The following is a 23,065-nucleotide window of genomic DNA, read 5'->3' on the forward strand; positions in this document are numbered from 1 at the left end:
TAATCTCTTGGAAGATCTTGCTATAATGCAGATTCTACACTTCAGCAAGTCTGGGGTTGTATTCCAACGAAAATGCCTCTAGAAATAGGTTATTTGTTAAGTTAGCATAGTAATTGAATGTTAATCATATAATCTATATAGTTACAACATGTGCTAGGTTATGTGGAGGATCAGAGTTAAGCACTAATTAAAATATGAGACAGAAAGCCATAAATACTGGGCTGGGAATGTGGCTTAGTAGTATAGTGCTTGCCTAGCATGCATGAAGCCCTGGGTTCAATTCCTCAGCACCACATAAACAGAAAAGGCCAGAATTGGGGTTGTGGCTCAAGTGGTAGAGTGCTAGCCTTGAGCAAAACTCAGGGACAGTGCCCAAGCCCTGAGTTCAAGCCCCAGGACTTGCAAAGACAAAAAAAAAAGAAAGCCGTAAATATGAAACAATGACAGTATTCAAATTGTGATTAGGTAGCAATCTAGTTTTAGTTTAGATTAATAGCTTTATCTGTTGAAGACAAATCATTGTAAAGCATTTTATCTATTGAAAGATACAAATAATCAAAAACAAATTCTACACTTTCTATCCCCAAATAACCATCTTCTATTTTTATTTTAATTTTAAATTTTCATATAGTAATTGTGTATATATACATACATGCATATACGTACATATATACATATGTATGGGGGTAAAATGATTATATATTGACCACATGCAATGTGTATTTATCAAATCATGAAAAATACCTAAGCACTGATCACTGTAGTTATAACTATCCAGGATTCTGAAATCTGAGGATTAAGGTTCAAAGCCAACCCCAGCTAGCTTTGATTTGTCCCAATAAATATAAGACTATAGGTATCTATTTGATATATTAATTTGAGTTTTTCTGTATATAAAGTTAAAAATCATAGTTGAATCACATTAATAAATCTGATTTTCACTTTTTGAAGTACCTTCATACTGTCCTCCATAATGGATATCTTTAAGATATTCCCATCAACAGTGTATGAGAATTATTTTTTTCTGCAACCTCCCATTGATTATTATGTTTTGCTTTTTGTTTATAGTTATTTTAAATGGGGTGAGATAATCTCTGTGAACTGTGTTTTATTGAATTATATTTATATGTTCTGAAATACAAATCACTCGCAAAAACTTTTTTTAATGTTTTGACCTGTGGCTTTCATTTTTTGTTTCATTGATTTTGTCAGTTGTGGGTCTTACACTCTGGGCCTGGGCACTGTAAAGCAAGTGCTTTACCACGTGACCCACAGCATCACTTCCAGTTTTCTGATGATTAATTTGAGGTAAGAGTCTCACAGACTTTCCTTGCCTGGGCTGGCTTCCAACTGTGATAATCAGATCTCAGCCTCCTGAGTAGCTAGGATTACAGATATGAGCCATCGGTGCCTAGCTTTAACCTATGGTTTTGTAAAAAAGTAAATGAGATTAGATAATTTATAAGAAACAAATATATTAGCTTATGGTTCTAGAGGTTTGGAAGTACAAAAATCAAAGTACCAACTTCTAGGGAAGGCCTACTAATGCATTATTACATGGTAGAAAGTAGAAAGGCAAATGGTGGCTAAACTCACATTTTTGAAATGCCATTAAGCGTATGAGAGTGGAATCCTAGCATTCTAATTGACTCTCAAAGGCCCTATTTCTTTCTTTTTTTTGTAAAATATATTTTTATTAGTACATGGTTACTTTCTGTTTTGGGCCGGTCAGTCATGGGGCTTGAACTCTAGGCCTGAGCACTGTCTCTGAGCTCTTCATCTCAAGGCAAGTGCTCTACCATTTGAGCCACAGCACCACTTCCAATGATTTTCTGGTAGTTAATTGGAGATAAAAGGAGGGGGAAGCAATGCTCAATAGGAAAAGGACTCATCTTACTCATGTAATCCCTCTGTACAGTATGTTTATAATAAAAAAAAATATATATATATATTAAGGCTGGGAGTGTGGCTCAGTGGTAGAGTGCTTGCCTTGCATGCATGGGGCCTGGGTTCAATTCCTCAGCACCACATAAGCAGAAAATGACAGAAGTAGCACTGTGGCTCAAGTGGTAGAGTGCTAGCCTTGAGCTGAAGAGCTGAGGGACAGTGCTCAGGCCCAGAGTTCAGGCCCACAACCAACAACAACAACAACAACAACATATCTATATATAGATATATAATGACATATCTATCTATCTATCTATCTCTCTCTCTATCTAGATAGAGAGAGAGACAGATATTAAAAAGCAAAAAAAAAAAAGAGTCTCATGGACTTGCCTCCCCAGGCTGGCTTTGAGCCTCAATCCTCAAATCTCAACCTCCTGAGTATCTAGGATTATAGACGTGAGCTTCCAGCGCCAGGCTCATGGTTAATTTCCTTACTGTTTGGTTAACTCTTATTTTCTTTTCATGTCCTTATATAATACTATATGTCTGTGTTATACCAGTTTTTTAAAAAATAAATTTTATTTTAGAATAATTTTAGACCTCCAGAAAAGTTGTGAGGACAGTAAGGTTTAAACCACACATTGTATTCTTTAATAGCTTTTTCTTTTTGTTTTTGTTTTTCTTTTTCTCTTTTCTTTTTCCTTCCTTCCTTTTTTCCTTTTTTCCTTCCTTCCTTCATTCCTTCCTTCCTTCCTTCTTTCCTTCCTTCCTTCTTTCCTTCCTTCCTTCCTTCCTTCTTTCCTTCTTTCCTTTCCTTCTCTTTCTTTCTCTCTTCCTTTCTCTCTTTCTTTTTTTTTAGCAAGTTCTGGGCTTGAACTCAGGGCTTGGGCACTGTCCCTAAGCAACTTTTTTACTCAAGGCTAGCACTCTACCACTTGAGCCATAGTGCCACTTCCAGCCTTTTCTGTTTATATGGTACTGAGGAATCGAATCCAGGACTTCATTCATGCATGCTAGACAAGCACTCTACCACTAAGCCACATTCCAAGCCTTTATTAACATTTTCTCTTTTATTTTTGGGTCCGGTCGTGGGTCCTGAACTCTGGGCTTGGGCGCTGTCCCTCAGCTCTTCAGCCCAAGGCTAGCGCTCTACCACTTGAGCCACAGCGCCACTTCCAGCTTTTTTCTTTTTGCTTATATGGTGCTGAGGAATGGAACCCAGGGCCTCAGGCATGCAAGGCAAGCACTCTGCCACTGAGCCACCTTCCCAACCCTTTATTAACATTTTCTATTACTCTGACACATTTATCCTCAGTGAAAGTTCAGTATCGTTACCTAATTATTAACTAAACTCCACAGTTTATTCAGATTTAATAATGTGTCTCTAAAATCCTTTTGTGGATTTATTTTGTTTATATTGTTATATTCATTTGTATCTTTTTAGCCTGTGACATTTTCTGATATTTTCCTTGTTTTTGATGACCTAGACACCTTTGGGAGGTAGAAGTCAGATATTTTGAAGAGGGTTTTTCAATGGCGACTTCTCTGAAGGTTTTCCTCATGGGTATAGATTTTAAGGATAACATGAATGTTATCATCACATGATTGCAATATGATATTATATGAACATGATTTAATGGAGTTATATTAACCTTGATCATCCAGTTAAGTCAGGGGTCAGTGTCAAGTAACCTGTGTTTCCTTTTTCAAAAGTGTTTACTTTTTTAGGAAGAACTTACTTAGTGTAGCCCATACTTAAGAATAAGATTAGATCAACATTTGTTGTTCATTTTCTTGATGATTGCCATTTTGACTGAGGTGAGATGGAATCCTAACATAGTTTTGTTGGGCAGTTCTTTTATAGTTAAGGATGTCGAACATTTCTTATTTTATTATTATTCATTTGTATTTTATCTTTGAAGAGTTGTCTAGTTTGTTTGCCATTTGTTAATTGGATTATTTTTCCTTTTTATATTTATTTGAGAAATGTATATATTCTAGTTATTAATCTTTTATTCTTTTTTTAATCTTTTATTCTTTAAACAGCTGGAAACCTTTTTTCCATTCTATTTATTTTTTATTTTTGTTTATTTTTGTTTTTTGTCAGTCCTGGGGCTTGAACTCAGGGCCCAGGCACTGGCCCCAAGCTTCTTTTGCTCAAGGCTAGCACTCTACCACTTGAGCCACAGTGCCACTTCTGGCCTTTTCTGTTTATGTGGCACTGAGGAATTGAACCCAGGGCTTCATGCATACTAGGCAACCACTCTACCACTAAGCCACATTCCCAGCCCCTCACTTTTTTCCATTCTATAGATTGTCTCTTGATTATAATCATTTCTTTCTACAGAAGCTTCTAGATGCAGTCCCAGTCATTCATTCTTTTTCTGGGCTATTGAAGTCCTATTCAGAAATAATTTAACCTATTTCTATATTTTGTAGAGCTTTCTCTATGTTTCCTGTAGTTTTAAGGTTTCGTATTTGCATTAATATCTTGATTAACTTAGAGTTGATTTTTTTATAGTGTAAGAGACAGAGATCTTGTTTAAGTTTTCTGCACACTGAAAACCAGTTTTCCAAATACCATTTGTTAAGGAGATTTTCTTTTTTCTAATGTATGCTTTTGGTTCCTTTGTCAAAGATAAGATTATATCTGGGTCATCTACTGTGGTCCATTGATTTTTCATAACCATTTTTGTGCCAGTACTAGGCTATGTTTTTTAGTATGGCTCTGTATTATCATTTAAAGTCTGATATTATAATACCTCCAGCATTGCTCATTTTGTTCAGGATTGATTTTGCTATTCAGTCTTTTATGCTTCAAGATAAATTTTAAGATTGATTTTCTAGTTCTTCCAAGAACAACATTGACATTTTAGAAATGGAAACTTAGTACAACCACTATAAAAATCAGTATTGAAGCTCCTTACAAAACTAAAAATAGCCCCGCATCAATGGCTCATGCCTATAATCCTACCTAATTAAGAGACTGAGATCTGAGAATACCAGTTTAAAGCCAGCCTACTCAGACAAATTCATGAGAATTTTATCTCCAATAAACCAGCAAACCACCAAAAGTGGAAGTGTGAACTCAAGTGGAAGAGTGCCAGATTTGAGTGAAAAATTGAGTGAAAGCCCCAGTATCAGCACACATACATGCACATGCATGTGTATGCACACATACACACATACACACACACACACACACACACACACACAACTACAAATAGACCTACCTATAACCTTGCCATTTGACTGAGATCACTTCACGTAGAGGCATACAGAAGTGTACTCTCTCCTTAGAATCAGCCATTCCTTCCAAGTGCTCTAGTTTTCTGTATTGAAAAAAGCCTACTTTGGCCACACTATGAGTACTTCCAGATCCTCTTAGTAAACAGAAGAAGAGATTCTTTTCCTCATGTACAGATATGAATGTTTATTAATATGTTCATCTGTATTTCATGAGTTCATATCAGTGTCTTTAATTCTAATTCAGTATTATGGTTTCTAGCCTTTCCTTCTGTTCATCTATAATTTACCTCTTCCCAACAGTAGGAAAATCTGGTTCCCACCAAATACTGGTTTACTTATTTGTCTCACTCTTGTAACCATTATGATTCTTTCAGAATTATTAAACCATGCCCAATGAAGAACATCTTTACCAATGAGAGTGTACAGCATGTATATTTAATTTATTCTTACGATTTTCCAAACCTACTTGGTTTTGCTTCTTTCTACCACCTCTTTTTTTTGGGGGGGTGAGGAGGGGTCCGGTCCTGGAGCCTGAACTCTGGGCCTGGGCGCTGTCCCTCAGCTCTTCAGCTCAAGGCTAGCACTCTACCACTGGAGCCACAGTGCCACTTCTGGCTTTTTTTTTTTTTTTGCTTATGTGGTGCTGAGTAATCGAACCCAGGGCCTCAGGCATGCAAGGCAAGTGCTCTATCACTGAGCAACCTACCCAGCCCCTCTGCCACCTCTTAGTGAGATTATATAACATTTTTATAGTAATAATCTACATTCCATCTTAGGGTCCTTTGACCTGATTTTTCTTTTGTTTTTTTTTTTTTGTTTTGTTTTGTTTTTTGGTTTTTTTTGGGGGTCCGGTTGTGGGGCCTGAACTCTGGGCCTGGACGTTGTCCCTCAGCTCTTCAGCTCAAGGCTAGTGCTCTACCACTTGAGCCACAGCGCCACTTCCAGCCTTTTTCTTTTTGCTTATGTGGTGCTGAGGAATCGAACCCAGGGCCTCATGCATGCAAGGCAAGCGCTCTATCACTGAGCCAACTTCCCAGCCCCCTGATTTTTCTTTTATTTACTTAAATTAAGGTTCGCTCTGTGCTATATGGTCCACTTAGTTCCTGTGTTAGCTATGGCATCCACAAGCTTGTTTTCTACATCTAACAGTCTCTTCTTTTCTAGAATGTCACGTGAATGGGAATGTGCAACATATAACCTTTCCAATCTGGTTTATTTTACTTATTCGAATGCTTCCATAGTAGTACATTAATTAATACCTTGTTCTTTTTCTTGTTGAATAGTAACCATTATGTAGATTTGTTTTTGTTCATTTATATTAAATAGGCCTTGGTTGTGTCCTTCTTCCCAATTTTGAGTAAAGTTGCTATAAGCATTTGCATAAAGATTACTTGTGGGCATGATGTTTTATAATTAATGGCATAAATCTATTAGCATGATTGTTGGGTCCTAGGTTAAATCTGTATTAACTTACACAACTGCCAAATTGTCTTTTATAATAACTGTACTATTTTGGATAACCACCAGCAGTGAATCGAAGTTCCTGTTGCTCTGACTCATTGTTTACTAGAATTGGGAATCATTGATTGTGTTTTGTTTTGCTTTTGTTCTTATTTTAGATTTTAGCTGTTCTAGTATGAGTTTAGTGGCATCTCAATATTTTAATTTCCAATGATGACAAATACTAGGCATCATTTTTATGTCTGCTATCTACATATCTTCAGGAAAATTTTTATGCAGATATTCAATACCAATTTTAAAATAATATTTTTCTTATTGTTTAAAAAAAGTTATTTATATTCTGTTTTTTTTTAAATTGTGTTATTTTACTGTACCAGCATTGAGACTTGAGCTCAGCCTGAGATTTGTCCCTTAGCTTTCTTTTTCTTTTTTCTTTTTTTTTGGCCAGTCCTTGGGCTTGAAATCAGGACCTGGGAACTGTTCCTGAGCTTCTTTTGCTCAAGGCTAGAACTCTATCACTTAAACCACAGTGCCACTTCCAGCTTTTCTGTTTATATGTATGGAGGAATTGAACCGGCTTTATGCATGCTAGGCAAGCACTATATCAGTAAGACACATTCCCAGCCCTAGCTTTTTAGAAATAAATTATTTACTCTATCTTTATTATACATATACAGAGGGATTTATATGGTTTTAATCATACATTGTTTATGACTATTTTCTTCTAGTTTATGTTGTGATTTTATTGTTTTGTAGTGTTTTTACGTCTCTTAACAGTACATTTGGCAGAACAAAAATTTTAAATTTTGATAAAACTCAAATTGTTGTTCATTCATGGATTGTGTTTTTAATATGAATTGTGAAACTTCACCACGTAAGAAGGCACGTGGATTTTCTCCCATATATTCTTCTAGAAGTTATAATGCTATTTTACATATAATTCTTTAATTTTTATAGAAGTCGCGAAGTATATGTGAAGTTCTTTTATTCTTTTACCTATGGACATTCATTTATTCTATTTTTTGAATGGGCTATCATTTCTCTATTAGATTCCTTTTGAATTTTTGTCAAAAATAAGTTTCTGTTTTACTGAAATATATGTCTATTCTTTTGTCAGTGTTACACAGTCTTGATCATATTAAATCTTGAAATCAGATGACAGTCTTTCAATTTTGTTTCTTTAATGTAGTATTGTTTTGGCTATTTTAATACTTTGCCTTTGCATATAGATTTTAATTACTAGTTTATTTATATCTGCAAAAATCCTTTGTAGAATCAAGTGATTTTACACATAGTTTGTAAAGTACTTTTTTTTTTTAAGTTCAGTGACTCATCTATTAAAATTTTAAACACATGATAATGATTAATATTTGGGGAGATGAAGTTGCTATTGCTCTTATTTATACATCCAAAAAATTGTCCTATATGGGGGCTGGGAAGGTGGCACAGTGGTAGAGTGCTTTCCTAGCATGCATGAGGCCCTGGGTTTGATTCCTCAGCACTACATAAACAGAAAAAGCCACTGTGGCGCTGTGGCTCAAGTGGTAGAGCGCTAGCCTTGAGCTGAAGAGCTGAGGGACAGCGCCCAGGCCCTCAGTTCAGGTCCCACAACCAACAACAACAACAACAAAAAATGTCCTAGATGCTACAAAGAAGTACAAATGGTATATCTGAATAAATGTTTAAACTTTAAAACTCTTGCTTGAGGATTTGCAGTAATATCATCAGCTGCCACATACTTCCATAGTATTGTTATGAGCATAGATTTTTTTTACCTAGCTTGATTGCCCATTTTGTTCACAAATCTGTTTTTTTAACATTATCCCAACTTTTTTTTAAAGTAAGGTATATGTATTCCTTATGAATGAAAAACTTGAAGCATTTGAATACTTGACTAAAGACTCAAAGTCAATCAAGCAACATTGTTAAACTATCTACCTCAGATTTTCCCTGGAACTCAAATTTAGTATATCTAAATTGAAATTTTATATTTATTTGTTATACATTTTATTACAGTATTGAAATCAATATTTCTTGAGGCAGAGGCCTTTTCATTTGTTCGAGTGTTAAGGGAGCATTGGAAATGGGAGAAAAGGAAAAACAATCTTGAGCTGTTTCTTTTAATTCATTAATCTATTTAATAAATATTTATTGAATGTATACTAGTATAAAGAAAATGCTAGTTGTTGGAGTCACAGAATTATGGTTGAGATTTAATTAGGAACATCATGTAAATAATGACACAAATACTTAAGGCAATGTTAATTGATAAAAAGAAGTGTTGGTTATTGATATAAGGAAGTATTGGTTAATATGAGGGTCCTTCTATATTACAATCTAGGAGTACATATGGGTAGGGATCAGAATTGACCTTACATACCACGCAAATACATTAGCCAAACAATAAAATTAAAATAGTATATTGTTGTAGTCAGATAGTACTACAGAGATTCCTGCCTCCTCAGCTTAGTCTAGGTTCTGAACCTTTTATTTTAATTATTATTTTTTTGTTTCTGTGGTACTGAGGAATCAAACCTCGGACCTTGTACATGCTAGGCAAGCACTCTACTACTAAGCCACATTCCCAGCCCAGTTCTGAACCTTTAAGAATGCATTTTGATTAAATCCATAATTAGACAGAATATATATTTATAACTAAGTTGTTATTGACTTAAAGACATATTTTCAGGTGAGTATATCATGAACTTGTATAAATTACTTCACATCTTTTTAAAATTATTAGGTGTTTCCTATGATATTCAAATTCATTTCATCATACTTTTTTCTCCCATCTTTTTTGCTACATTTGATATACTTTGTGTTTCTATTATAATGTTTGTCTTGACTTATTCTGCTTCTCTGCTTTCCCTCGCCTCTTGAAAGTCTAGTTCCTGCCCTTCCTTCTTTCCTTCTTTCCTTCCTTCCCCTTTTCCTTCCTTCTCTTCCTTTTTTCCTTCCTTCCTTCCTCTTTCTTCTTCATTCCTTTCGTCCTGTTCTCTTTTTCTCTCTTTCTTTGTTTCTCTCTCTCTCTCTTTCTTTCTTTTTTGATGTGTGTCAGTCATGGGGCCTGAACTCTGAGCCTGGGCACTGTCCCTCAGCTCTTCAGTTCAAGGCTAATGCCCGGCCACTTGAGCCACAGCACCACTTCTGGATTTTTCTGCTTACTGGTGCTGGGGAATCGAACCCAGGGCCTCATACATGTGAGGCAGGCACTCTACCACTGAGCCACCTTCCCAGCTCTCAATATTTCTTTCTTGGCTTTTATCCAAAACTTTGAAAAACAGTAAAAATAACTCAGATTTAAATGAAAGTTAAAGTGACCTCTACATGCACTAATTTATATTTTGATAGGTACATTGAAATTTCTAAGATGATTATATTTTTCATGGTTTTTGGTAGACTATAAAACATATTAAATGTGGTATTGTTTAGAAAATGAGAAGAAAAGCCAACATGTCAAACTCTTTTGATTAGGTAATCAATTGTTCCTTATCATTTGATGTCAATGTTCTTTCTATTGAAGAAGCTGTAGTTTCACAAAGAAAAAAAAATGATATTGACTGATTTAGAGGGAAATCAAGAAATGTGACATTTTATGCATGAGTCTTTTCACTTAGAATGCGTGGTATAGGAAATCAATGGAAACTTGAGTCCATAGACATGTACTTCAGCAAAAATCTTACTAATTATCATTAGATTATAAGACATTAGACTATAACATTAGACTATAACAGACATTACAGTTTTAGAAGAAAATTGAGATTATTGTGTCTACTTGTTTTAGATTAATATCATTTATAGATTTCAGCTATATTTGATATAATACCAACCATTATTTTAACTTTTATTTAAGCCAATAAACACTCACAGATTATGCATGCTTATAGTACCCTTCAGTCATTTTATGTAGAAAATTGGAGGTGTTATATATTTGCTTAAATTGTTTCTTTGAAAAGGTAGGATATCTGGTTCATGTATTATTTTCAGTGATACAGTAATGGTGTATTTATTGAAGGTCTGAATTTACTTTTCTGAAAATTATTTTTATTCTTATTCTTTGTATAATGAATGGTATGTGTAAAAATTGTCTCAAACACCTATATTAGCACTGACAGTGTATTAAATTTTTTAAAAATCTAGTCTCATATTCCAATATTCTGTATCAAGGACAGACAAACTAGAAATCTGTGGTAAAAATCAAGCCTGCCACTTTTTTTGTAATTGAAATTTCATTAGAACAGGGCCACATGTGTATTTGTTTTCTGCATAACAAAGGCAAAGTTTAGTAACTATATCTGAGACCAAAGGCAAATCTAAAAATTTCTACCAGTTGATCTCTTCTCTCTACAATCTAATTGAAATAAAATCAGTAATCATTCCTTGAATCACTGTATTTTGAGACTTATAATTAATTTTGTTTAACAATTTATTATTATATACACTTTCTGTCTTGCAATGTAGCAGTGGCTATTTACACTCTATGTGTATCCCAGACTGGCTTTGACTTCACACTCCTAAGTACTAAGATTACAAGCAAGAACTGCACCATCCCCCACTTCAGCCTGAGACTTTTAAAGAAAGACAAATAGAGAATTATAACTATCAGCTTTTTCTCCTTCTAATTTGAGTTTATATTGAAAGTCACAAGTGCCTGTGAAAATGTTCAAATCTTAACCTTTTTTGTGTTGATTATAAAGATTAATAATAAAGCCAGATTGAGAGCCAAAATGCTCTCAAAATGCAAAGTGTTTGACTTCGTTCATTCATGTTCTGCATGTCAGAGGAGCACAGGAGACTCATGGAAAATGGTTCAAATTCAACTATTAGCAAATGATAAGTCATTTTATATTGCTTATTTTTAGGAGCAGTTGCACAAACCATTTAAATCCATGAATGCTAAATTCATGCATTTGGAGCCTAATTGGGATTTTGATAAGAAAGTTTAATTTTGATTTAAAATTTTTACTTGATAGCAGGGAGCTTTAATATTATACTAACTATAGTTATCTCAACCCATTCTTTTTGGGAGGTGTTAATTTACAACATTTAAACCCTTCATCTCTTTCTCCTTAAACTATTTTTCATATTACAGTGCTCAAACATAATTTATAAACATTATATAGAAATTCAATACATTTTATTTGGAATTTGCAATTAGGTAAACTACCTATGCTATTATTTTCTTCTTGTTTACATAAAATTCTTTGAAACTAAATATGGTGGCTTATTACCTTAGGTGCTCAATTTTTAAAAGATTCTCAGTAATTCACATATCTAAATATTTAATTTTCAGGTATCTGTTAACATCCTAAATATTATTAAATTTAATAGATTGGGTTTGAGGAACTGCCGTCATTAGCTTTTAGTCTGATTTCATCCGAAAAGTCATAACATTTTAATAGCGCCCCATATGTGAGTTTTCTGAAAATCAAACAACTAATAACTTGATAAATATTACTATTTTTTACAATTAATTTGTAGCAGTAAAGAAAGACAAGAGCTTCATTGTGCTTTTCTGCTATGGAATAGATTATTTTACTCAATTTACTGAAAAAAATAATTGTCTTCAGAATTTTTGTAGAACCAGCTTCTATTAAGCAGGCATTTCTGAAACTTGATTTATTTTGAAGAAAAAAATGTAAAAAGAAGAGAGTATTTGCACTTTTTGAAATGTGAATCTAAGCAAATATCAATAGTTTAGAAACAAATATAATTCAGAATTACTCTCTTTTGTTGAATTTTATAGTATATAAGTATACATAGAGGTAGCTTTGATATTTTTTCCTAATAAGATGATGTGTTTTAAAATGACCAGTTCGTCTATGAGTGTAGCAATTTCATCCAGTTGATAAGTTTGCAACAATCTTAGATAGCAAATATATTTTATCAAATATCTTTTATTATGATTTCTCCTCTTTTTGTGGTATGTATTAACTCACAGGAGTACAGAAATTGTGTGTATGTGATGAAAAGACTTTTAGGAGACAGGAAATTGGAATTGTACTAAAATTTTATAAGAATTATACAGAACTTGTAGTACAAGTTTAAAATAATTGAAATTCTAAAATCTAAATCATTTTTTACTAATACGGATTACAGATTTTCTTTTATCTAATTTCATGGTTATCTAAGTTATATTGCTGTTTTAAGATACATCATTTACTACTTTTCCGCTAATAGAGTCCGTCAGTTCATCAGTATTAAGTGTTTGAGTAAACACTGTAGCCTTTATAAGACAAAAGTAACTTAGAAGAACACATTATCTTTGAATTGAAAGACTCTATATATTATTTTAAAAAGAGAAAAAAACACATCTCAGAAAATGGTTTAATTTGGCCAGCCTCACTGTATAGCATATTTGTTTTAGCAAATAGCAGCAAGAGATTTTTAGGTTAAATTTACTGTAATTATTTGTTATTGCTTTTGAGGGAACAGTTAAACTTTGAAATAAAAATACTTGCCTTGTTTTACTTGTGATGACATCCAAAAATAAGAGAGAAAGAGAGAAGAAAATACAGTTTCTGACAATAATTGAAAGTCCTGGAATAAATATAATGATGAGAATGAGTACTTCTATCACTGGGGAACTTTCTTCATCTAAGCACATATGAACAATTGATCCTTGTAGTCATATATAGCAGTAAACATTAATAACTTAACAGTCTGAAGTCAGTGCAGAAGATATAGAGCATTATTGAAAGATGGAGTCGAGCAGGTGGCACTTTAATATGTTCAGTGTCATGGTTGACTCTAAAGACTAGTCGAATGAAATTACTTGAGGTTCTAAAGATTTAAAAAGCGAACTCATTTTGCTGCACTAAGGAAATGCTACTGATCAGGCTTTCTGTGTCCCTTTTTTCTAGGCTAGAAAATATTAACCCTGAAGAAAATGACATGGTAAGCCATTCTCTGAGGAGATTTCTTGATGTCAGTCTTATATCTTAGAGGCTTAAGTTCAATTGAGTGGGTTTCAAGAACTAAGATGTGGGAAAAAGAAGAATTGACACACTAATAATGTACATCTTTGCTGCAATATGAAAATTCAATAACTTCACTCAGTCAATTTACAATTCACATGTGCCTATTAATTAAAACCCTATATTAAATAAAATATATTAAAACCTCATGTCTGACTAACATATAATGGTGTTGGTAGACATTACAGGAATTACTGAACAGAATAAACAACGCAGACACAGGGATAGCTATTCAGAAGAATGGAGCTATAATTGTGGATAGAATCTACAAGACCAAGGAATGTAAAAAGAGAATAACTGCAGAAGAAATGAATGCAGTAATAGAAGAACGAGATGCTGCTTTGTCTCAGGTAACTGCATGTATTTGTAAAAGCATTTACTTACCCTTCTACCCTCTTTTTTAAACCATGAAAAGCTAACTTTTACTCAGTCTTAATTTACATCACTTTAAACCATATAATTAATTCCATGTTGAGTTGATATATTAAAATATTTGCATATTTCCTAATGCCACTTTTTCAAAATACGCATCCTCTCTATAAAAGCTAATGCACCATTATTTCTTAGTAAAACAAAACTTGTCATAAAAATGAAATTTTTTTAAAGTAATCACTTTCGAAGGATACTTGCTGCAGAGACTATAGTTTTATGAGGGCTGAAACTATGGTTTTATTGCTATGTTTTTATTACTGTTTTTGTTCCCAATGCTTTGTGAATAATAAACATTGATAAATAGCTCAAATTATTAGTATATTCTTTTCTGCATATTTCTTACAACTTCTTACTTTAACTCAAACATAATTTCTTCCCTGAGGCTACTGGTTCCAGTACAGTTCTCCCCAGTGGTAGTTGTGTTTCTTCCACACCAATTAAATCATTGGGCCTAGGGGATAATTCCTCAGTCATCGTTTTAGATCATTGTTCCCTGTCTTCCCTAAACATTTCCAGCATCAGACTGCTCCCTGTATGTGTTTGTTGCAGTCATTTACACAATTGTGTGTTGCACCCCTTCATAAAAGTTCTAGTGTCTTTCTTGTTCATTCTCTCTTTTCAAGCTACTCATGTCATAATGCCTATGTAAGTGGTCCTTTCAATACTAGCCTCTTGTTTCTAGACTTTCCTTTATTCATTGCGTGCCACACGCTACTTCTGCCATCTACTTTATGGTTATATCCTGCATGTGGTCATTACCAATCTCAATTTCAAACATCCCCCTTTCACCTCTTCCTACTATCTTTCTAGTTCATTTGCTCTAGAACTCATTGCAGCAGTTTCCCTATTCTGGTGGCACCTGTTTCTATGGTTCTTACCTATCCTTCATTTTCATTATTCTCCTTGTGTAGCTTAGATTCCATGACCCACTATAATTATCACTTTTATATATGATTCATTTCTCTTATCCTTTTTATCTGGTTTTCTGTAAAACCTAATGTATCATTATTTCTTAGTAAAACAAAACTTGTTATAAAAATGAACTTATCTGGGGCTGAGGGTTTAGCCCAGCGGAAGGGCGTCCGCCCGGTGCACGCAAGGCCCTGGGTTCGGTCCTCAGCCCTGGAAATAAAAAAGAACAAAAAAGCTACTAAAGAAATGATCTTTTTTTAAACGAATCACTTTTGTAGAAGACATGCTACAGAAACTATAGTTTTATGAGGGCTGAAATTATGGTTTTATTACTGTTTTCCTCTGGAAAACATACTCACATTGTAAAACCAAAGGCTAAAATCATATTCCTATCTATTCTGTACCTTTACAACTTTACATGGTAGAGAAGTAGCATACAAATTTGTTGACTGAATTTACCTTAAATTCATGTCACTGTCTCTAAGCAGGCCCTTATTGATGCCTGGCAATCTTCTTGCTATTCATTAGTCCATCCATTCTCCCCTCTGGAAAATCTTAACTCTTCTCCTTTCTCTTTAAACATTTCTCTTGACCCTAATCAAGAAGAGAAATTATAGCTGGGCACCATAGTTACTTAAGAGGCTGAGATCTGAGGATCCAGGTTCAAAGCTAGCCCAAGCAGGAAAAATCTGTGAGTCTATCTCTAATTAACGAGCAAAAAGCTAGAAATAGATCTGTGGCTCAAGTGGTAGAACACTAACCTTGAGCACAAAAGGTCAGGGACAGGCCCAGATCATGAATTCATGCCCTAGGACACACACACACACATACAATGAACACACACACACACACATAGAGAAAATGTATGCACGTATTCTGTCATTTTGCCAAGTAGCAGCCTATCTGCATTTATACTGTATCCTCTACCTTTTTACCATTTGTCTTTTATTTTTAAATATTTATCTTTATTTAAATAACATTTCAACTTCAGTACTATTTTTGCATGTCCTCAGTCACTTCAGTATGCAGCAGCACTCCTGCATTTATAATGTATCCTCTCCTTTTTCCTTTGATTCTTTCGTTTTTAGTTGTGTTTTTAGTATATATCATTATTAAAAGACAGCATCTTCAGTACTAATTCACATCTTTTCTGCTCTGTTCCAAGTTATTGCTTAACTCATTGTTTATTTCATCTACTAATTCACAAACTATTTCCAATGAATTCATTTCGGTAACTGTCCAAAATGCTATTAGCTGCAAAGACTGTGTGCATTTTTGGTAAGTCTTGGTGTACACATGATTGATTCATCCATATACATTGAGTAAGGCTTCCCAATCTGAAAGCTGAGTATTCATGAGTGTTCCTGTATTCTAGTGTTTGTCTCAACATTAAGAAACTGGAAAACTTCACTGTTCCTCAAATTTTTCATGTCATCTCTGCATAACTTCAAAAGCTTGTCCTTCAGCAAGACAAGCTTGATTAATCCAAGCCTGCTTTATCAGCCTCTTTTCCATACCTACAGTTTGGAAAATTTTCCATGATTTGGGGAGGAAGACTGAGATCTTTTAAATCACTTCTCCAGTTTTCTGTCTTCAAGATCTTAGCCACTCAACTCATTATTGCATCAACAACTCTCTGCTGCCTTTATGCAGATGAATTTTGTGTTGAATCTGAAGTTCTTGTTCTTAGATAAAGCATTCTATCTAGATGTGGAGGCTTGACATTTGTCTTTAGATTAAAAATGAGAAAAGAAAGTGCCAGTGGCTCACACCTGTAATCCTAGCTACTCAGGATGCTGAGATCTGAAGACTGAGGTTTGAAGCCAGCATGAGACTCTTATCCATGAGACTCTTATCTCCAGTTAACCATCCCCCGCCCCAAAAGCAGCAAACAAAAAAACCAGAAATGGAGATGTGTCTCAAGTGGTAGAACTAGCTTTGAGGGGGAAAAAAAGGAAAGAGAGAAAAAATGAAGATACTTGTAAAATTGGCTTCTGTTTTTTCTTATCTTTTTCCCTAACTAGTGTGTTTCATTTTAGACGATTTGCTATAGTGTTGAAGAAATAGCTAAAACAATTTGTATGTGCTTGGAAATAATTGAAATTAGGATTAATTCACACATTAGATTTTTATCAGTTACTATAAGATAAATAAAAATAAACATAGCATGATTAGTTATTCACTGACACACATTTCTTCCTCTTTCATTTCCTCACTGCTTCTTATGTTGTAAAAAAAAAAAAGACAAATCAGTATTTGGTGATATTTGCCAACAAGTCTTTATATATGAATAGATATGATCTGCTATTTTAGTATATTTTTTTTTTATTGAGAAGCAGTTGTTGTTGTGTTTTGATTAACATGTTTGTAAAGCCTGAGACACAAGCAGAATTCATTTTGATTTTATGCCACAAATTCCCATATGTTCAAACTTCTGAATTACTCTTATATTTCTGGTTAAAGACTTTTTAAATTTGCTTTTCCAAAATAACTTTTTTGTTTTGGAAAAGTTGTAAATTACAGGAGAGTTTCAAAAATAGCAGAGTACCTATGGGAACTCCCACATATCCTTTACCCACTTTCATCCCCCCCCCCCTTTTGCCATCTTGCATCACTGTTAGTGTTTGTTAAAATTAGGAAACCAATATTTATAATAGTATTAATTCATTTTCACGTTATTCATGTGTTATGAGTTATTCATTAATGCATCAATCTTAAACCCATTTCACTGCATTTCACTCACGGTCCTGTCTATCTCATCTCCTTTGGTCTGTGATAATTTATTTTTCTTTTTCTTCCCTACTTTCTCCTCTGACCTTGGCAGTTTTGAGGAGTGCTGCTCAGATTGTTGTAAAATATCTCTAAATTTGGGTTTATTCAATATTTTTCTCACAATTAGATGGAAACTTTGGTTTATGGAAAGAATACCAAAAAGATTTAACCTTAATTTTAAAGCTATTATTCAATGTCATAGAATTTCTAGCTATAGTACATATCCTGTAAAATACCACGAAAACTATTCTCATTCTATACAGATACTAAATTGTTTTTTTTTTTTTTGGTCCAGTCGTGGGGCCTGAACTCTAGGCCTTGGCGCTGTCCCTCAACTCTTCAGCTCAAGGCTAGCGCTCTACCACTTAAGCCACAGTGCTACTTCCGGCTTTTTTTTTTTTCTTTTTGCTTATGTGGTGCTGGGGAATTGAACCCAGGGCCTCAGGCATGCAAGGCAAGCGCTCTACCACTGAGCTACCTTCCCAGCCCTAAAATATTTTTTTAATTCAGCTATAATTTTTAAAAAATAATTCTGTTGAAATTATAATTCTTAGCCAGGCACCAGTGGCTCATAGCTGTAATCTTAGCTACTCAGGATCCTGATATCTGAGAATTGCAGTTCAAAGCTAGCCAAGGCAGGAAAGTCCTTGAGACTATTATCTCCAATAAACTACTCAAAAAAAGCCAGAAGTGGCATTCTGGCTCAAGTGGTAAATCACTAGCCTTGAGCACAGAGAGGCACAGGGACAGTGCCCAGGCCCTGAGTTCAAGCCCCAGGACCAGCAAAAAATTAAGTAAATAAATTATAATTCCTTTTTTATTATTTTAAGTAGTTATACAAAGGGGTTGCCATTTATCAAAACAGCTTGTGAATATAATGCATCATCCCTAAAATCAAGTTTGAGTCATTCATGCTTAAATACTTTATTCAACTTGTATAAATACTGGGAATTAGAGGATAAAACTGGAAACGTCATTTCTTCAGATCCTTTTCTTGGATCTTTCATTTTAGCATCCTACATGTACTACTCTTTCCCATTGCTATAACAAAATTTCTGAGGCTGAATACTTTCTCTCTTTTTCCTTCCTTCCTTCCCTCTTTCTTTTTTTGCTTTCTTTCTTTCTTTCTTTTTTCTCTATTTCTTTTTCTCATTCTCTTTCTTTTTTCTCCCTCCCTCCCTCCCTCCCTCCCTCCCTCCCTTCTTCTTTCCTTCCTCCCTCCCCCTCTCTTTTTCATTCTCTCTCTCTCTTTCTTTCTTTCTCTCTCTTTCTTTCTTTTTTTCTTTCTCTCTTTCTCTCTTGCTTGCTTGCTTGCTTTCCTGCTTGCTTGCTTGCTTGCCAGTCCTAGGGCTTGACCTTCTTTTGCACAAAGCCAGCACTCTACCACTTGAACCACAACACCACTTCCACCTTTTTCTGTTTATGTGGTACTGAGGATTTGAATCCAGGGCTTCATGCATGCAAGACAAGTATTCTACTACTAAGCCATATTCCCAGCCCAAGGGTGAATACGTTCTATAAAGAAAATACATTTGTATATACTTTTGTAAGCTGAAAGTCCAGGGTTAGACAGCCTGATCCTTTTAGTATCATATGAGGTCTCATAGAACATGTTATCACAGTGGTGGCAGATGATATTACTGTGGTGGGATTATGGAAGAGATCACATGGTGAGACAAGAAGTTAGAGAGATACTAATACCAGCCTTACTCTTTTAAAACAAGCTGCTCCCAAAAAATATTCACAGTGTTTTTGGGAAATACAGTAATCTACTCTGATAGCAGCTTTATTAATGAACTACCTACCTTCTGTTTGGTCCCATCTCTCATAGGTTTCAATACTTCAATACTGCCACACTGCCACACTGGAAGTCAAACTACCTCAAACCACAACCAAACTATAGTACCATACAAATAAATCATTTAAGATTTTAAGTGGATGGATTTTCATAGAAGCATAGAATTTTAATTTTTATAGAAGTTGACCACTAAAATGAGAATCTTATCTATGGCTAATTTTCAGATTAGCTGTCTAGCCATCTTTGGTTAATCTCTAGACATTGGTACTAGTATAAATTTCAGATAGATTACATCAAAGATATTCAGGTATCTGGGCTACCAGTCATTTTTTTAAGACATGCTAGCTAGGCTTAGGGCACAACTGGACCCAAGTCACACATCAGTAAGCAACAAAGGAATTATAGAGCTGTTCAGAGTTGGTAGCGATTTTTAGCTTTGAGGGCTAACCTTACTGAAAGTAGCAATAACTACTTTCCTAGAGACTGACAAAATTTAGGCCACTTGTAGGTTTATTTTTTTACTTACAGATGGGCAAGACCTATTATCAGCACTAAGCTTGTTTTATTTGGTTTAAGTAGGCTTTCTTCCCGATAGAGCTCATGTTTAATTCCTTAGTATGGCACTATTGGAAAGTTTAGTGAGTGATGGTTGTTTTTTTCTTTTTAATTGTTACAAAAAGATAGCCTCAGGAACAGATTAATACTATCTTGTGAAAGTAAGTTAACTCTATCTTGGGACTAGACTAGTTAAAACAAGAGTAGTTTGTTATAGACGAGGTTTGGCTCCTTCAGCTCTTCTGCTTTGTTTCTCACCATGTCATCTCTTTCACATGTGCCTGCTTGCCCTTTCACTTTTCTACTACACTGTGACTCAATTTAAGGCCCTTACTAGAATCAAAAAATATGTTTTTGCCCAATCTTGGATTTTCAGCCTCCAGAACTGTGAAGGAAATAAATCTCTCTCAAGTTTCCTAGGTCTCATTTATTCTATTGGAGCAGTAGGAAACTACTTTAAACAGGACTCATTGTTCCTAGTAGTTAGTGGATAATTTTATATAAACACTCACTGATTAGACCCCAGTGGGCAGCTGGAGTATTAGTTAAGGGTGAACCCCTCTTGACACCTAAGTAAGTTAATTTTGAAAATGGGAATTGATATATTGGGGCTAGCTAGCTCAATTGAGCTATAGGCTCAGCAAAGTAAAACATATTCAGAACACTGAGGTAACATCCTTGTCCTAAAGACTTCCAGTGCAGGAATTTAAGGAAGAAAGTGGTAAATTCTCTATGTACATGGGTATTTGAAATTGATGTGACACATGATGAATAATATTTTGTGACTCTTGGATTAAGTTCATTCTTATCTGCAGCTAAGAATGAGACATGAATTATGTTCAGGCTTGAACATGATTAGTTCACAAAAAGTGTGAAAGGAACGTGCAGGCCAGAAACTTTTAGCATCAGAGTACAAGAAGGTAGAGCAGGAACTAACACTGCTTTCTTTTCCAGGTAAAATTTCTTACCATTTTTATTTTTTAGCTTTCCCTGGGATTCTTTCTTTTTTGTGTATTGTATAATTTCTTCTTAGTACATACAGGCTGATCAAATATCGCAGTCTGTTATCTGAACACTAGAAAATCTTATCAGTACCTTTTAGGAATGTATCCTTTCAAAGATCTAAATTTAACATGAACTCTTTTAATTTTTCAACTTTAGGTCAATATAATTGTTGAAATATTTCTTAAAATTATCTTGGCTGTATATGAAAACAGAAAAGTGCAATTGTTTTAAGAAAGGAGGGAAGAAGGAAAGGGAGAATCATAAAGAGGGTGAGATTGATTGGAATGCATTATATCCATGTGTGGAAATGTCACAAAGCAATCTCCACGCTCTCATATAATAAATGTACGCTAATATTAAAAAGAAAACAAAGATAATTTTAACTTACAGAAAAAGAGAAAAAATATGTCTAAAGTGGAAAAATACAAAAGACATGGAAGAACCCAAAAATAATCTTCAGGGAGTTAAAACAACAACAACAAAACTCAGCAAAACATTTTGCTGAATGGGGGGGGCGGTTGGGAGATGGGAAGGGATGAGAAGGGGAAACAAAGGAGGAGGCAACAATGCTTGATAAGAAATGTACTCATGCCGGGCGCTGGTGGCTCACGCCTGTAATCTTAGCTACTCAGGAGGCTGAGATCTGAGGATCGCAGTTCAAAGCCAGCCCGGGCAAGAAAGACCCTGAGACTCCTATCACCAATAAACCACCAGAAAACCGGAAGTGGCGCTGTAGCTCAAGTGGTAGAGCGCTCGCCTTGAGCTGAAGAGCTGAGGGACAGCGCCCAGGCCCAGAGTTCAAGCCCCACGACCGACAAAAAAAAAAAAAGAAATGTACTCATTACCTTGCCCATGTAATTTTAAACCCTCTGTAATAGTATTTTCACAATAAAAATAAATAAAGGAGATAGGGAGAAATAAAAAAAAACATTTTGCTAGTCAGATTCCTCCTTCTTATAAGACACAAGACTATACCAAAGAACCCCAGTAATTAGGTCCTGCAAAATGAAGAAATAAACCTAATAAGAAGAATGAATTTGAGGATTGAGTTTCAAAGCCAGCCCAGGCAGGAAAGTCCATGAGACTCTTAACTCCAATTAACCACCAGAAAAAGACAGAAATGGAGATGTGGTTCAAACTGGTAGAGTACTAGACTTGAACAAAAGAGGAGAGGAGGACGAGGACGAGGAGAAAGAGGAGGAAGAATCCAATAATATAATAAAAAATATTCTAGAAAGACAATTTAGCAACATGTGGAAAGTACATTAATCTGTTACTTTTTACCTTTAAGCAGTGTTATCCCTTACACTTTAATGTGCTTTGGCATGCTGCTCACTTGTCTGCCTTCTCCATCACAACTAATTAAGATACCATTTATAAGGAATTTATACTTCATTCCCTAGCAGTGTGGAACATTTGAGGCTTTTAGGTTTACTGGTAGTACAAAAATAGTAGTAGTTGGGAACCTACTATTTTTTGGAAAAGGTCTACACAACAAAAAAAGAAACAAGTACTGTGGAAGTAAAAATTTTCTTTTGTGCATATTTTCTTTTCAACTGCTCAAGGAGATTAAGGCATGTGCACAGCACAAGTTGCCTGGATGTGGGGCCCTGTAGAAGATTTTATTGTCAATCATAAGCCCAGGGTGCTTGTTACATTTGCAGTGTCTCAAATATGAATGTAGTTTAGTCTTCCACACTCATGCCTGGCTGTTTGCCTATTCTTTTTTTTTTTGGGGGGGGGGGGCTGGTCGTGGGGCCTGAACTCTGGGCCTGGGCACTGTCCCTCAGCTCTTCAGCTCAAGGCTAGCGCTCTACCACTTGAGCCACAGTGCCACTTCTGGCTTTTTTCTTTTTGCTTATGTGGTGCTGAGGAATCGAACCCAGGGCTTCATGCATGCAAGCCAAGCGCTCTACCACTGAGACACATTCCCACCCCTACTCTTAACAATGTTTGCCTACTCTTAACAATGTCACATTTAGATCTTGATCTGTTTCACATTGGTTCTTGTATGGTC

General features: G+C 35.0%; 1 protein-coding gene across 3 annotated transcripts in view; it reads left to right on the forward strand.

The window, feature by feature from the left end:
- Positions 1–23,065, forward strand: part of Mipol1 (mirror-image polydactyly 1) — a 301,417-nt gene that overhangs the window by 90,038 nt on the left and 188,314 nt on the right. For all 3 annotated transcript variants that reach the window (XM_042677896.1, XM_042677898.1, XM_042677897.1), the window contains 2 exons: positions 13,461–13,494; positions 13,754–13,924. In XM_042677896.1, coding sequence (XP_042533830.1) covers positions 13,461–13,494; positions 13,754–13,924 — 205 coding nt within the window. The remainder of the gene's footprint in view (positions 1–13,460; positions 13,495–13,753; positions 13,925–23,065) is intronic.

The sequence above is a fragment of the Dipodomys spectabilis genome, unplaced genomic scaffold, assembly GCF_019054845.1.
Source record: "Dipodomys spectabilis isolate Male_0828 unplaced genomic scaffold, ASM1905484v1 ptg000042l, whole genome shotgun sequence".
Classification (NCBI taxonomy): domain Eukaryota; kingdom Metazoa; phylum Chordata; class Mammalia; order Rodentia; family Heteromyidae; genus Dipodomys; species Dipodomys spectabilis.